This window comes from Chiroxiphia lanceolata, chromosome Z, assembly GCF_009829145.1.
Source record: "Chiroxiphia lanceolata isolate bChiLan1 chromosome Z, bChiLan1.pri, whole genome shotgun sequence".
Lineage (NCBI taxonomy): Eukaryota > Metazoa > Chordata > Aves > Passeriformes > Pipridae > Chiroxiphia > Chiroxiphia lanceolata.
The window spans coordinates 43,150,331-43,166,193 of record NC_045671.1 but is presented as its reverse complement, the minus strand read 5'-3'; the positions used below and the strand labels follow the sequence as shown (position 1 = coordinate 43,166,193).

General features: G+C 43.9%; 1 protein-coding gene and 1 long non-coding RNA gene across 2 annotated transcripts; one reads left to right on the top strand and one right to left on the bottom strand.

The window, feature by feature from the left end:
* Positions 1 to 344: 344 nt before the first annotated feature.
* LOC116780409 lies at positions 345 to 3,886 on the top strand. The gene is made up of 3 exons (XR_004354460.1): positions 345 to 482; positions 2,637 to 2,758; positions 3,819 to 3,886. It is a non-coding gene; the product is annotated as an uncharacterized LOC116780409 (long non-coding RNA).
* A 4,916-nt stretch (positions 3,887 to 8,802) lies between these two features.
* On the bottom strand, positions 8,803 to 15,780 carry LOC116781092. The gene is made up of 3 exons (XM_032676692.1): positions 15,762 to 15,780; positions 14,280 to 15,273; positions 8,803 to 8,868 (listed from the first exon to the last, which is right to left on the bottom strand). Exons 2-3 carry the CDS (start codon positions 15,075 to 15,077, stop codon positions 8,803 to 8,805), a joined length of 864 nt encoding a protein of 287 aa, XP_032532583.1. The 5' UTR covers positions 15,078 to 15,273; positions 15,762 to 15,780.
* Positions 15,781 to 15,863: the final 83 nt, after the last annotated feature.

The following is a 15,863-nucleotide window of genomic DNA, read 5'->3' as shown; positions in this document are numbered from 1 at the left end:
GATACAGAAGTCTGCAATTATGAAGCTTTTATGTGTGTGTATAGACTTTACAATTCATATTTTATGATTTTATATAATATATAATTTATGTATAATTTCAATACACATCAACTAGAATACTTTTTTTAAGATTAATAAATCGGTAATTGGTCTTCAGATGACCCGGAGAGCACAAATACATTTCTGGAATTGATTTTACTGTGTGATTCCTGAAAAGTTTGATCAAAGGGAGCAATAGAGCTCTGCAAACCAAACCCAAATTCTGGAAGCCTGATGACCGTGTTTGGATTCTTGCAGCCACACTGGGGAGTTCAGCCTTCGATTCTCTGACTGGCAGTGGTTCTGCAGCATCAACGACCTCCAGCTGGGCCTGTAATCCCTCTGCTGCAGACGAGTGGGCAGGAATACGTCTGGAAGTTGTGTTTCAGATGCTCGAGGAGGTGCTTGCATCAAACCTGCCTGAAATGTTTCCCTTTCTTCAGGTAACTCCGTTCAATAGCAATGCTGGGGGTGGACTGACATGTTTTTGATGTAGTTGCCCGCCTGAGAAGTAAAGGCTTCTTTAATTCAGCTTCTAATGGACAGCAAAGAGTTTCACTGGTAAAGTAAGATTGAAAGAAGAAGAGGGACTGAAAAAGTATCCCACATTCATGAGCATGAGGTGGGTTAGCTTGTGTTGGCCACTCTTTCTTGGGAAAAATACCTCCTGCAGTTGCATTCACAGTGATGAAGTGGAAGCTTTGTCGGTTATAACATGATGTCTTGGATCCTAAATAAGAGAAGAGTATTTTGAGCATTGCCACTGAAGGCAAAGTCTCACGCGCAGTGAGGGGCATGTGAGAGGTCCCTCTGTTGCAGCACCAGATGTGGGCTCTAGCTCTTTTTCTTTTGAACCCCAAAGAAAGCCAAGAGGGACTGCACCTGGTGCTGCTGCCCGTGGCTCCAAGTGCTGTGGTGTCATGTGCTGGAGCTGCAGCAGTTTATTGTCCTCTTTGTGTTTGAGGTCTCCAGTAAAGTTTCTGGCTTGGAAATCCTCAACTGGAGCAAACTTGCCACTACTGCTCTCCATGTTCCATAGCTTAGTCATCTTCCTCTTGGGTATCCCTCTTTCTAGAAAGGGATATGTATTCTAATCTAAGGTCCCTGCAAAGCTCCAGCCTCGATGGGACTGTTGTGCTCAGTGCAGTGCAGGGAAGAGCACGTCCTTGCACCAGCACACACGGAGCTGGCAGGACTCTTTCTTAGAGCCTCTCAGTGTATTGAGTGTCACCTGCACGTTAAATTGTCAGCTTTGACAGCTTTTGAACTGTGTTTGAGAAGTAAATCTCCATTTTTAAGGCCTTGGGGCCCAGACTTCCTTGTTAGCAAGGAGGGATTAAGTGTGTGAGCCATGGAGTTGATGGGGGGCAGGTTTGGGTTTTGAGGCCCCATGACTTGTGTAATTGGTGTGAAGGACAGTGTTGGTCCTGGATGTGAAATGGTCAAGGACTTATTGAAGTGGTCAAAGGCTTATTCTGTGTTGAAGAGCAATTCATGGACTATTAGACTCTTTGTTGGACAAGTTGCCTCTTTTGATTAGGAATCCCCTTTCTCTAACTCTTGCTCTTCCCAGACTTCTCTGGAGTGTTCAGTTTCCTGTATTGGCACAGGCCTTTTTGCTTATTGTTACACAACTTTGCCAGAGAATATCTCTATTTCTATTAATGTACGGACCTGTTGCCTTTTGTATATTTAACATTGAGTAAGGGCAGAGTCAAGGTGGGGAGTGTGATTTTTTGGCGTGACCAGTATCTTCTTCCAAGTGTGATGCCCTTTTGTCTACTGTAACATCACACATACCAGTTTCAAAAGCGTTTGATTGCTTAATAGAAGGAAATGTTGCAGGCTCTGAGCAGTCATTCATCTCTAGGATTCTGATGGATAGGCTGTGGCAGAAGAGATGAATATCCTGAACTGGTCATAGTGAGAATATCTTTGTGTCTAAAGGTAATTTCCAGGTGCTTAACCTTGGGTCTTTACTTCCTCAGCGGAGCAGGAAACATGAGTTGGTTGTCTGTTGTTGGGGGGCTTTTAACCCTGCAGATTTTTGTCACATTATCGGGAAATACACCAGTTCAGTAAATGGCTGGCTGCAAAGTACGTGTTGGGCAGCAGCAGAAGGCTCCAAAAAGCAAGCAACACCTTGTAATTTATTGCTTAGAAGGAGGATGGGCGGGGGAGGGGGGATTCCCAGCCAGAAATGTGTGGCTCATGTTAGTGTTGCACCACACAGCCCTGTGCAGTGGTTGAGCAACCTGACACCGTGTGGGTAGCAAGGAGGGCACCTGGATTTCTGTTGACTGGTTCTTGCAGCTCCTGTGATAAGTGAGGGCAAAGTTCTGACTGTGAGGACACACAGCCTCACTTAGTGTATTCTGGTGTTCTGATTTCATGCTTTGCTTAATAGGACAGAGCTTTCACTTTGGCAACCTTAATTCTGAGTTTAGAGCACTTGTCCTGTAAACCATCTGAGCAGTGTTCACTTCGTGTTTACACAGCCTTCTGGAGCGTAGAACAGTTTTTACTGTGTCCCTAAAGTGATTCCAAGAAAATATCGAGTGATCCTTGGGTTTATTACCATTTGTTTTTCTTTTAAGGGGAATATTAGTGTTCCCTCTGAGTCATTCAGGAGGGGAGCCTGGGAACAAGGCTGCAGCAGAGAAAGCTTTGCCTGGCAATGCGAGCAGCGGGAACAGTTCCCTGGAGCCAAATGAGCCTGGTAAGAAGAGAGTCTACCGTTCTTTAGAGATGACCCGAGACAGCTGCTCTAAGTGACTATTACAGGAAGGGGAGATCAGAACAGTTGAGTTATTGTCTGCAGTGTTAGTGCTTCCTTGTGCCTTCAGTGAAAATATTGTGCTCGTACAACCTCACAGAGTACTCACCAACACACTTCTCTAGATGTGCTCAGACCTGGGCTGCTTCTGTGCAAAAGGGTGTGAATTAGATGAGTGAACAAAACCTGACGTTCTGGGAGTTGTGCCACCAACCCAGATGTGCTACAGAGGCAGTGCTGAGTATGAGGTGACTATTAAAGCAACAGGGAGAAAACCCAGCAAACTGGTGATGTCAGCGTAGAAGTCCAGGCTTTTTGTCTCAATCACTACCTACATTTTATACCAATCTGCTGATACCTATGCTGAGACACATGAGAAAAACAAGAGGCAGAACATCCGAGGCCAAGCAATTCACAAATCCAGTAACTAAAGGAAAAAACCTGAATGTCCCCAAATCAGCAAGACGCAAGAGGAGAAAGAGAGCACTTTAGATCTATTCTAGGGCAAAGGTGGTGCAGGCTGCTGGCCTTGTAGGGAGGCCTTTTCCCTCCCAGCTGTTCATCCAAGAGCCGATGGGAGAGTTGGAGGAACTGTTGCTCACTTCAGAGGGCGGTTTCTAGATCCCGGATAACGATGCTGGTTAATAACTCAGCTCACATTGCCCATGAGTTTCAGCCATGTAAGTAAGGACTGAGGCCTTTGGCGGCACAGAGAAAGAGCAAGGCTGGAGTTGTCTTTGTGAGATGTGACTGTCTCTGTTTAAAGCTCTTGTGCCATTTGCAGGGTGAGTGCTGGGACTTTATTGGGTACTTCAAAACTTTAAAGTATTGAAACTTGGAAGAATTCCTATTCTTTAACAGCAGGCCTCAAATTCCCAAGTGAGAGCCTGCCTTTGAGGCCACCTTTTACAGTCCCTGAGTACAGGGAGTTCAACTGCTCGATGTGCTGCTGAGGAAAATGTACACAAGGCCCCACAGTGACTCTGTTCCCTTTGCTTCCCAGAGGTCCATGAGCTGTACCTCGCCAGGAGAGCTGCTCTGCGTGGGAGGAAGAGACGAGGGAGAGCCTGTTGAAACAGGGCAGCTGGAATCCCTCTGTATATAGTTGTATTTAAAGATGAGTAGAGTTACATTTCTAGATATAGTTGCATATTTATATTTATAGATGTATAGAGATGAAATAATATATTAATATCTATTATTATTTTAATATAACATTTAATATTATTAGTATTGTAATTATTGCTATATCATATTTAATAATGATATAATTAGGTAATTTTATTATATTATCATATAATAATATAATTATATATCGTTGTTATTAATATGTTTTATAGTTAGTACTATATTATTACAATATTTTATATTATTAGAATTATTTAATATTTTTAATTTATTTTAAAATATTATATATATTATTATTTATATTTATTTTATTATAGATGTACATATTTATATTTATATATACGTATCTTTGCATCTTTATATAGTTATATTTTTATATATTATATTTATTTATATATATACAAACTACATACAATTTTATATCTAGTTATATTTATAGGTGTATTTAGTTACATAGTTAGATGTAGATGGATGTTTAGGTATGTATATTGATATTTGTAGAGGTATAGGCTGCTTTCTCACCTCTTGTCTCACTCTGCTGCCTTTTCCATCCCTCACTCTTCCCGCTGTGCCGCCTCTGTCTCCGCTCCCTGTGCCGCCTCTGGGCTGGTGGCCGGGCCGGGGGAGCCCCCATGGGACTGGGGGGAGCTTCTGGTGGCACCAGGCACCACTCCCCAAGGAGCTGCTGGAGAATGGTGAGGCTGAGGGGGCTGGAGGGATGGAGGAGACGGTGATGCTGAAGGGACGGTGATGCTGAGGTGATGGTGGCACTGAGGGGACAGAGGGCTGAGGGGGCTGGGGGAGCTGTAGGGGACCGTGGGGACTAAAGGGTCTGAGGAACCTGAGCAGAATGGCAGGAATGGAGGGACCTGAAGGAGCTGTGGGGAAGCGTGGGGACTGAAGGAACTGGCAAGAGGCACAGGCTGAGGCAGGTGTTGGGGCTAAGTGGGCTGGGAAACTGAGGGAAATGAGACTCTGAAGGGACTGAGGAGACTGGAGGGGCTCTGGGTTTGCCGAGGGCATGGTGGGGCCGAGGGGATAGTGGGGACTGACAGGGAGCACAATGGGGTCCAAGCCTGTCCAAGCCTGCTGGGCCACAGCACCGGTTCCAGACTCTCCACTTTTGCCAGGACTGCCCTGAACTCCTTGTGAGCAGCAAGAGAGTGATGAGGGCCAAGAGAGAGAAGCTGACGACCACCAGCCACATCTTGAACAGGGACCTGCTGCTGCTGCCTGAGACCCTTGGTGAGGCCACTGGGGCCGGTGAGATGGGATGGTGTGAGGGTAGTTTGGGGTTGGAAATGGGCACTGCCCCGAGTCAGGAGGGCTCCCTGCCCTTGCTGGGGCAGCTCAGCTCGGCTCAGCTCACCCAGGGCCAGACAGGATTGTCCTTGGGGAAGGCAGATCTGCTGGCACAACCCAGGAGCTGTTCCCGTGTGTCCCGCTCTGCCCGTGGGCTGCAGCAGGACAGTCTCGGCTGGGCTGAGCTGGGAACACCCTCACTCCTCGCTTTCGAGCTGGCCCAGCCCTGCCCAGGGATGTCCCTGCTCCCTGCCCAGCTCTGGGGAGGCTTAAGGAGCTCTCTGGGAGTCCGTGGGACACGATGGGTCGGTCCTGTGCAGGGACAGCTGGCGGGAGTATCCTGTGAGTTTTGTGCAGAGGGGAGGAAGACCTGGCAGGAAGTCTCCTGAAAGCTAGACGGTATTCCACAAGGATTGAATGAATAGGTGAGAGCTAAATAGACAAGTTATTTGTTGTTGAAAATCCTCAGAACATGGGATTTTTTCTTTCTAACCCTCCCTGTTAGGATCTAAGATTTTGTAGTCCCTGATAGAAGTACAATTGCTGCCAAGGGAAATGTACACGAGGACCAATGTTGACTCAATATCCCCTTTGCTTCCCAGATGTCCATCTGTACCTCTCCAGGAGGGCTGCTCTGCATGGGAGGGAGAGACCAAGGAAGAGCCTGTGAAGATGGGGCGGCTGGGATCCTCTGTATATACTTATATTTAGAGATGTGTATAGTTATAGTTATACCTAGGTAGTTATAGGTGTATAGATATTTACATATGTAGATTGAATATTTGTATAGGTATATTTATATATTTATCTGGTTATTTTTATATATGTATGCAATTGTATAGATGCATAGTTATATTGATGTAGTTATAGGTATAGGATATTTAGATAGGTATATTGATATTTGTATAGATATATTGATATATTTATTGATATATGTATATTATATTTATATCTGTATTTAATTATATTTATGTATGTATACAGTTGTATAGCTGTATAGGTTTATTGATGTAGCTATAGGTATGGGTATTTAGACTGGCATATCAATTTCTGTATATTTTTATATGGATTTCCTATGTATATATTTATGTGTTATATATAATATACCGTATATAAGATATATTTATTAAATATAAATATAATACACATTTAATACTTAATTATATTTGTGTCTGTATTTTGTTATCTTTTTATGCAGTTATATTTAAATATGAATGGAGTTTTATAGTTATATAATTTTATTTATGTACGTATAGTTATAGGATTATTTAGATAGGTATATTTATATTTGTGAATTTGTGTATAGGCTGTACAGTTGTAAAATCTATAATATTTTTTTAAACTTAAATTGATATTTGTATAGTTTTATATCAGTAGCACAGGTGTAGCTATTTAATAAATTTAATTTTTTGACTAAGTTGATTTTGTGTATTTATGTATCAGCAGCATGGGTGTATCATTTTGTATTGTAATTTTTAAACTTAAATTGACTTTTGTGTATTTATGTCTCAGTCGCAGGGGTGTAGCTATTTGTAATAAATTTCATTTTTAACTAAGTTAATTTTGTGGTTTTATATATCAGCAGCACAGGTGTATCATTTTGTAATAAATTTAATTTTTTAACTTAAATTGATTTTTGTATTTTTATTTATTGGCAGCGCAAGTGTAGAAATCTGCAATAAATTTTTAAACTGAAATAAGTAGTTTTTGAAGCGATTAGCAGATTTTGGCAATGAGAGAAGGGGACTGGGGGAAAATATCCAGACATGCCCAGCAGATCCCCCAGTTCCAGTAAAGCTGGGGAATGAAACTGTAGATTTTGGATAGACAATGGAGCCACAAGCTTGGTAAAACTCAGTGCAAAGGCCTACTAAGAGAACATGACTCCACTCAATGCAGAACTCAAACCATGAGCAAACCTGGTAAGGATAAATCTTTTAAAGTGAAGGTGACTCCTTGGGGCCTTTCGCCACCACAGGTTTTGTCATTTTTATTCAGAAGAGGAGGAGCTCTATCCCAGGAGTGAAAGTAAACTCTGTATGCATCAGTAAGGTCTGGGTGATATCAAGTGGCCTGAAATTTTGTTCAAACTTTTCTCAACTTTGACCACAATCGATGTCCTTACTAAATCTTAAAACAATTGTATAGTGCATGTGCTATGCCTGTATCCCCCCAAAAAAAAACCAATGAGAACCAAGAATCGGCCAGGAAATCAATAGAAAACAATGGGCAACAGAAATTATGCTGACTCACCTGGCTCTTTTCTGTGCAAATATCACATCTTCAAGCAGCATGCCCAATGGAAATGACCAGGGACAAATTTGAAAATGGTGCTAAAAGAATTAATCTTGGAGGGTAGAAGATTTATGAATCTATTTGCAGAACACTGGTGTGAAGGACAAGGAATCAGAATGGGGAAAATCTCAGAAATGGAAAAATATGTACAGTGATTGAATGGACTTTATGATGCAGGCTTTATAGTTATTATGTATACACACATTGTATGTTCCCCCCCGAGTTTGTATCTTCTGGGCATATCCAGGCCTGTCCACCTCCCTGCTCCCCTGTTTCTCTGCCGATTGGCTGGAGGAGCTGCAGGGAGGAAACAACCTCCATTCGCCCCTTCTCTCCCCAGTTCCTCCTACGTTCCTCCCTCTTTCGCCTGTGCCCCTATCCTGATTTGCTCCCCCGTTTGTCTGTCTGATACCCCACCCTATGTTCTGGCCTTTCCCTACCTGAACCGATAAGAATCCGGCACACGGCTGAATGAACCATTCTACCTGCATCCCACCCTCGTGTAGTGCCATGGTCCCATCCCCTCTTCAGACCGCAGCACACTGGTGCGTAAAGGAATTAAATAATCAGAGGATGACTAGATGATGAGCACCAAAAGAATCTCATAGTTGTAATAGATTTGTAGTAGTAACATAATTTACTCATCAAATTATTAGTAAAGTAATTTACTAATTCAGTGGCATTGCATGTTATATTTCTATATATGCATATAATTGTAATCAAGGTTCTGTTAAGCCCGGTGGACTGTAAGTTGCAGAATGGGTAATTAATCTGTCAGTACTATAAGCTGATAGTCCTGCAGCTGCAGTTCCTAAGCTGACAAAACAAGTTGTTATGCCTTACTGAATAAGTCTTTTGTATATTGTCTAAAAGTGTACGCTTAAAGTAACGAAGGAAAGGACAAGGATCAAAGGGTCAAGAACGAAGATGATAAAAAGTATCCCAGATGGACATCTGGAGAGACTCAAACAGTAGGCCTCAAGGACGAAAAATTACCTAAAACTATGGAAAGGGAAGTACCTGGCAACTGAAAGCGAGCTTGCAAAAGAACCAACTAGAACCAGACTTGTGAACTCGGATCCAATAGAAGGATAACAAGTGACTATGGGAAGGGAATTGACAATAGTATAAAGAATATTGGTTTTGCCCACTGCTTTGCTGGCCGTGAGTGGAGCAGGGGTCTCCCTGGCAGCCCAGCGCACTGATTTGCTTATTTGCAATTTATATAAATCTTTAATAAATTTTTGCTGCTATATTTCAGCCTAAGTTTCATTTACCCGTAACATAGTTGTAACAGGCTGAATGAAGTTCACAGAGATGCTTTTGGTCTACAGAAGAGGAGAAGAAAAGTTTATGTGATAAAACAACAAATGTAGGAATTTACTATCCCAGTGGAATTACAGTTATCACCAAAATATATGACTGATTACCTATGAGTGGTAACATATCTGTGGAACAAAATATTTATAACAAGGCAATGAACTACGTTTCTTAACTGTATGAATATTTCTGTGAATATCTGATGCAAAAATATACAGCTGTCAAGACTGAGCCATTACTCACCCAAGGCTATAGTGGAAAATTTTTTGTGGGCACACTGTTTTCTGCCAGTTAACAAACTTAACTTCTTACCTAGTTCTCAGTTCACAAATTACTCCTCCATGTGAACATTTTCACAGTGCAAAGCATGTGGAGTAAGCTTCTAGAAAAAATGCTGCTTGTTTCAGGAGAGGTATTGTCCCTCATTAATAGAAACTACCCCCAAAGCTTCAGTAAAACTGGGAAAAGGCTAAAACAAATAATTGAAAAAAATACTTTAAAAAACTTTGTTTTTACTGGGGCAGGTACAACTGATTAAAGGGTCTGCAGGCTCTAAGAACAGACAATGCTTCTGGGGGGCTCAGGATATGCCAGTAAACCTTCTCAACACCCGGTGAGCAGAGTTCTCTTACCTTTCATCAACCTGTTTTGCCAGTATGGTATTTTCCTAAGAGCAGCTGCTCACCTCCAGCAAGGAACAGGCTGGAACATAGCTGGGATAAAACACACCAACTGAGAGACACTTCAGGTCAAATGGTTGCTATATCTCTTCCTTCTATATTCTCATGTGACACTTTTCTATGCAGCCCAACTATAGCTGAAAAGTGCTCGTTAGTGTATCACAGCTGTCTGTTTCCAGATGAGACACTGTGGTGCTGAGAAAAATATCAGAGACTGTGCTGAGTATTTAAACCAGAGCCCTCATTAGCATGAGAGACACGAAACACATTACTATCGAGTACACAAACGCATTTACCACCCTTTCATCCAACAGCAACAGCAGAGGGTGGTTTAAATCCAGACTTAGGGAGGGAGGTTTTCTACAAGCTGACAGTGACAGGATAAGGTGCAATGGTTTTAAACTGAAAGAGGACAGGTTTAGATTAGATGTTAGAGAGAAAGTCTTTACTGTGAGGGTGGTGAGGCCCTGCCACAGGTTGTCCAGAGAAGCTGTGGATGCCCAACCCCCAGAAGTGTTCAAGGCCAGGTTGGATGGGGCTTAGAGCAACCTTGTCTAGTGGAAGGTGACCCTGCCCATGCAAGGGGGGTTGGAACAAGATGGTCTTTGAGGTCACTTTCAACCCAAACCATTCTCTGATTCTTGAAAAACAGCACTGCTGCTATAATAAAATTCTTGTTGATTAGCTAAATCAGATAGGAGAAGGGAATTATCTTTAGCAAACGTAGTTTTCAAGGGGGATTTGTTTGTTGTTTTTATTGGGTTTTGATGGTTTGGCTTTGTTTTTGGTTTGTTTGGTTGTTTGGGGTTTTTTTAATTCTTGGTAGAACTCAAGAAGGTGCAAAGAAAGGAATTAAAGATTTCAGAACTGGAAAAAGATCTGAAAACAATTCATTTCTCACCCAGGCCTTCCCCTGACTGCTAACAGTTAAATAGGTTTGCTTTGGTAGAACTACAGGTTTTCAATCACTCTGTACAGTAGCATTTTCCACCTAAAGAATAATTTCTGAAGCACTTGACCTGGTAGAAAACAGCCACATCCTCTGAGTTTCCTTCACTGACATTTGACATCCTTCCAGATGCCAGAACTATGCCTGAGACCTAAACCTGCAGCAGGAGGGAGGCAGACAAAGAAACAGATAAACCTTGTTTTGTTCAGCTAATTTGTGCCAATAAGGGAAGCAAACAGCTTTTGGTGTACAATCTGCTGTCTCTGGTTTCCTTCCATCATGTAGTATTACTGCTGGAGCATGTCTGAAGGTCAGTTTCATCATGAAAATTCAGTCTGTTGGGCCTGAACAATTTTTACAAATCAAGAGCTGTTTTTTTGCTTCCATTTCCATCTGTTGAGGAATGAGCAGAGTCACTGCGAGCATCTGAGACTAATGACCTGCTTCTCACAGCAAAAGATAAGCCTCTTTATTTATCCTCCAGTATGGCAAGAGAGATTAAGTTGTGAGGAAGTTGTAAACAGTAATTTCATTACAATAGTGGTATTACCAAGTACCAGAGATATACCTGTGTGCACAACTGATGAACTTCAGACATTAGTCCTTTAAGTGGTCCAGAAACTTAATTTCTAGTTATTTTCATAGCTCAGATAATGAATTGGATTGATGAATTGGATCAAAAATGGACTGGCTCAATACTGGGTGGCTGAGTGACTTCTGTCCATTTTCATAACTCAGAGATATAGGAGCTCTCTGGGTCAGAAGCTCCAACTGTCCTAAGAAATTCCTCCAGGCAGCTCCTACTGTGACTAGAAGAACTTTAAATGTGTCATTTGACATTGCAGGTGAATAATCTGGCCTTTTTAAGTGATGGTTCTTGCTGCAGCATTGATCTGCTGACACACAGGAAAGACAGTTGTGAACAGCTGGTGCTTCAGAGGCAGAAATAGTTACCCTGGCTAATTGCTTGGACGTGGAAAAGCTGAAACGCGCTTTGTACGTACTTTCAGAAAGTTTGCGCTGGAGTGTCGCTCAGGGCCTTGGACCATCTGGACTATTAGGGATGAACTGAATAGCAGCAATTCTGACCATCATTTAGAAATGCAGGATGGAGCCAGGTAAGCCAAGGATCCTCAAAGCCTTAGGCAAAAGGCAAAAAAGTTAACACATGACTTGCATGGCCTTGGCTCTTCACTGCTACTGTCTTTTGCCAGAAATAACTGAGCATTAGCTCACATTCAAATGCTTCCACCAGCACACAGCCTATGATCATTTGCTCCCTGAGAGCCACATGATGGCTCTAGCAAACATAACAAGGATAGCACAACCTTCACCAGCTGGCCTAGAACTAGCACTGATGTCTCCCTGATCGTTCAGTCTGACTCCACAATTAGAGCACAAATAGCTCTAAATATCATCTAAGTTTCCTTGTCCATGTCCCCCATCCTTCAGTGATGTCAAATCTTCCCCTCATAGCATCGCTATCCTGAATTCCCACACATGAGAACTTCTCCCCATGTTATTCCTGGAAGTCTTTCTTATTCTGTACCCTGAATACATCCACTGTCAGCACAAGCATTGGATTTTGGTTCTAAAAAAGACTTAACCCAGTGCCTTCTATCTGGACATGAGCTGAGTTTGGCTTTGAAATGGCTCTGCTTTCAAACCAGCAAAAGCAAATACTGAAAATAAAGGAAATAAAAAAGCTGATAGACTTGCTTAGGCTCTTGTTTAAAAAATATCAGAACAATGTTTCAGGTGAAATGTCAGTCTCTTTTGTACTTCAAGTGCAGAGAGTACACACTTCTAGACCTTTGAGAAACAGAGCAGGGTTGATTCTAAAAAATAAACAGGGACTGAGAAATAACTCTGTTTCCCTTTATTTTTTTTGCAATAAAAATAACTTGCAATATTTGACAATAAAGTTGTCCGTTATCCATTCTAGTGGTGGATTTCTTTACCAAATTAAAATAGTTGCTTCTCTTTACCTTTTTTTAAAATATTTTTCTTTAAAAATCAAAATACCTGTTATTCTTTGCCTTTTATATTAAAATAATTTAAAAGAATATTTTTTAAATAAATCTTTTCTCTTTCCTGAAAGAGTAATTTTTTTACCTCTTATTGCAAGGCAATGTGGCCTCTAAAATTTGCTCATTTATAAACTGAACAACAAAACAACCCCTCTGCTCTTTAAGTCCTGGGTCCCCATCAACCTCAGTCATGTGTACCTCTGCCAGATATATGATTCTCATTACGCACTATTGTATTAATTTCTTTTTGCAATGAGTAATTTTTATTCTACTCTTCTGAGACAGTGTATCTACTTGACATATTATTTCAGTAAATTTCCTTAAACTGGGCAACTCCAGTCTTTTTATTAATAGGAAATTAAGAGTATTATCTTAAAAAGTGCTTTTCCAAGATTTAATATGGGCTAGAACCAAAACTATTACTGTCTCCTTCAATAATATTGTCAATAACATAAATCTGTGCTGAAACAATTTTATTTGTTTGGGACATAGAGATAAAATTATGACTCAGGATGAATTTTGCACTAGAACTTGCCTGTCTGCCAGAACATGTACTCTCTGCACGCTGCCCTGTTTGTCATCAGACAGTGGAGAGAAACCAGAGCAGAAGTGTGGTTGGCTGGGCAGAGAGGGGGACTGGAGGCAGGCTGAGGGCATCGTCCTGCAATAAGCCCAGCTGCCCCTGCTGCCTACTCTGCCTTTGGCATCTGCTGCACTGTGAGTGGGTGGCTGCAGCAGGAATTCTTATGGGAAGAAGCATGTCCAAAATGGCCCTGGGGCTCCAGGGGCCCATGGCTGTGTACCTCACCACATGGGTGCCACCCTATAACACTCCAGCCCTGGAGCCACAAGCTCATGGGCTTAGAGTTTTACTTTAAAATATATAGAGAGTTTTACTTTAAAATATATATATATATATAGAGAGAGAGAGAGAGAGAGAGATTTTACTTTAAAATATATATCTCAAGGTTCTTCAACACCTTGAGATAGTGTCAGGACAATAAGCCACACACTTGTTCCCAAGAGGCACTTTTTTTTAGGGAAGAAAATAAAGCAGCTTAGCAAAAGGAGGAGATAGATTATATAGCTACCAGCTCTCACGTCTGGATGGCAGGGCCACGATTGCATGGCAATACCTGCTCTGGTCCTTATGGTCAACCCCCGCCAGGTGGGGCCTCTGACCCACTGAACACTCTGGGGCTCCAGGCCAGGGTGAAGGGCAGTATCATCATTGTCCCTGCTAATCTGAGGTTGGGTTAGGGGCTCCAGGACCTGTGGGGTGTTGAAATTTTCCAGGACTGTTTGTGACTGACAGCTGCTCCAGGCTCCAGGCCCTGACATGAGGGATACAACACCACCTCAGCTCCGTGAGATTTGACCCATCCCTTCCCCCTCTGTATACACCTCCCTGAACCCCCTTCAAGGTGTTTCCACCCCAACAATTACTGATCTGGTGTGTAAAACACCATCAGTGGGGCACAAGGGGAAGAGGAAAGGAAGTAGAAGAGAGAGAAAGCAACAAGAGAGACTGTGTGAGGGAAATAAAAATTTATTTCCCTTTCTTTGAATAAAGAGCTGCAAGAGCTCTGCTAATGCTGCCAGTGGGGTGGCCTCTTGCTGGGCTGAGAAGAGTCTTGGGAGCTGGAGGCCTTCCTGTTTGGGGGGTGCCAGGATCCCTCGGGCAATCACTCCCTGCCCTGGCTGGGCATAGAGAGGCTGCAGCTGCTGCCCTGGGCAGAGGGACCTGCCACTGTCATTGCCTGCCCCAGCTCCTCCTGGGGCTGGTCCTGCTCTGCAGGGACAGGCACAGGTGGGGGATGTCTGGGACTCCTGGAAGAAGCAGCCTCCAATGTGCTGACTTCCTCCTCCAAGTTACAGCCTTTGGGACCACTGGTGGGACTCCTCTCCCAGGAACTGCTGGTCCTGGAGCTATTGGAGCTGGAGCTGGAGTTGCTGGAGCTGGAGTTCCTGGAATTGCTGGAGCTGGCTCTGGCCACAGGGCTGTTGTTCTCATCTCTGACTGCACCAGATTGCAGCAGCCTCTGGGCCTCCTCGCTGCACTGGCCCACAATTATGTTGATGGCACCATGGACCAACAGTGCTGTGTGCTGTTCGAGGAGAGGCTCCAGCCCCTCAATCAAGGCCTGTGCATTCGGCCCCTTGACACAGAGGTCATGCAGGATGGTGCTCTCTGCGGCCTCGACCAGCCACCACCAGCTCCGGTATATTCCCTCCAGCCTCTGGCGCAGCCAGGGCCGCACAGGGTCCAGGAGCTGCTGTCGTCCACGGAAAACTCCTGCCCGGACCTCAGGAAGAAGACCACCCCCAAACTCCAGCCCTGAGGCCCTCTGCTCAGGTGGGGATAGTGCACCCTGTGGAGAAGATGGATGGGATGCCACCGGGAAATAGGGGCTGTTCTCATCTAGGACATCAGGAGTTGTCCCTGCCAGGCTGCTGCCATCTGGCAGCTCCTCAGGGGCTGTGATGGCTGTCTCCAGATAGTCATCTTCACTGTCAGAAAACCTGATAGTCTCTATTGTTCTTCTGCAGAGTGGCATGATGGATTTCTCTGAGCCCACCGCAGGATACAGCCCAGGCAGAAACAGTGGTGACAGGGCAGAGTAGAAGCCACGTCCTTCTGAGTGTCCTGGCAAATGGGGCAGTTGCCGTCTGTCTCCATGGCCATTTTGTGCTCTGCAGTGGGCTGAGAAGAGCTGAGGATCAGGAGCTGCTTACCTTCACTGGTGTCACACACTGAAGGAGGGAGAGGCCATGGTCACTGGCTATGGCAGGAAAGGGAGGAAGAAATGTCCAGGTCCCTTGAGAAGGACATCCTCCAAGCTCCCTGCACCTCTTCAGTCACCCCAGGGGGACATTGTCCCACACAGCCAACCTTCACTGCTGCCAGTACTCCCAGCTGCCTGAACCAGGCAGGGCCAGGAGTGATGGCCCTGGGACTGGCACTGAGATCTGCCAATGATAGGCACCAGCCAGCACTGGACAAGCCTGGCTTGATTCTCCAGACTTCACTGTCCTGCTCACATGAAGTTCAGGCTGCGACCAGACAGGCCCAGGCTCTGCACACACAGAAGCAGACAGCAACAAGATGTCACAACACACTGTGATGTCACAATCTACTCCTCAGTGACATCAGCCTCCATGCCCAGTGACAGCACAAAAGGCATTCTGTCCCCCAGGCTCCCAAGATAAACCGTGAGGGAAGTGAGGTCACAATCCGTTACCTGGTGATGTCACAGTTCACAGCTTGGTGACATCAGCCTCCACCCCCCAGTGTTGTCACAGCAGGCCTTCCCATGCTGCAGACACATGGCATCAGCTAAAAC

Excerpts from the sequence above, each read along its gene's own strand:
- LOC116781092 (XM_032676692.1), bottom strand. The coding sequence starts at position 15,077 with ATGCCACTCTGCAGAAGAACAATAGAGACTATCAGGTTTTCTGACAGT. Across the intron at positions 8,869-14,279 it reads CCCAGGAGGAGCTGGGGCAG|ACCAAAAGCATCTCTGTGAA; the intron begins GCAATGACAGTG and ends CCTCTTCTGTAG.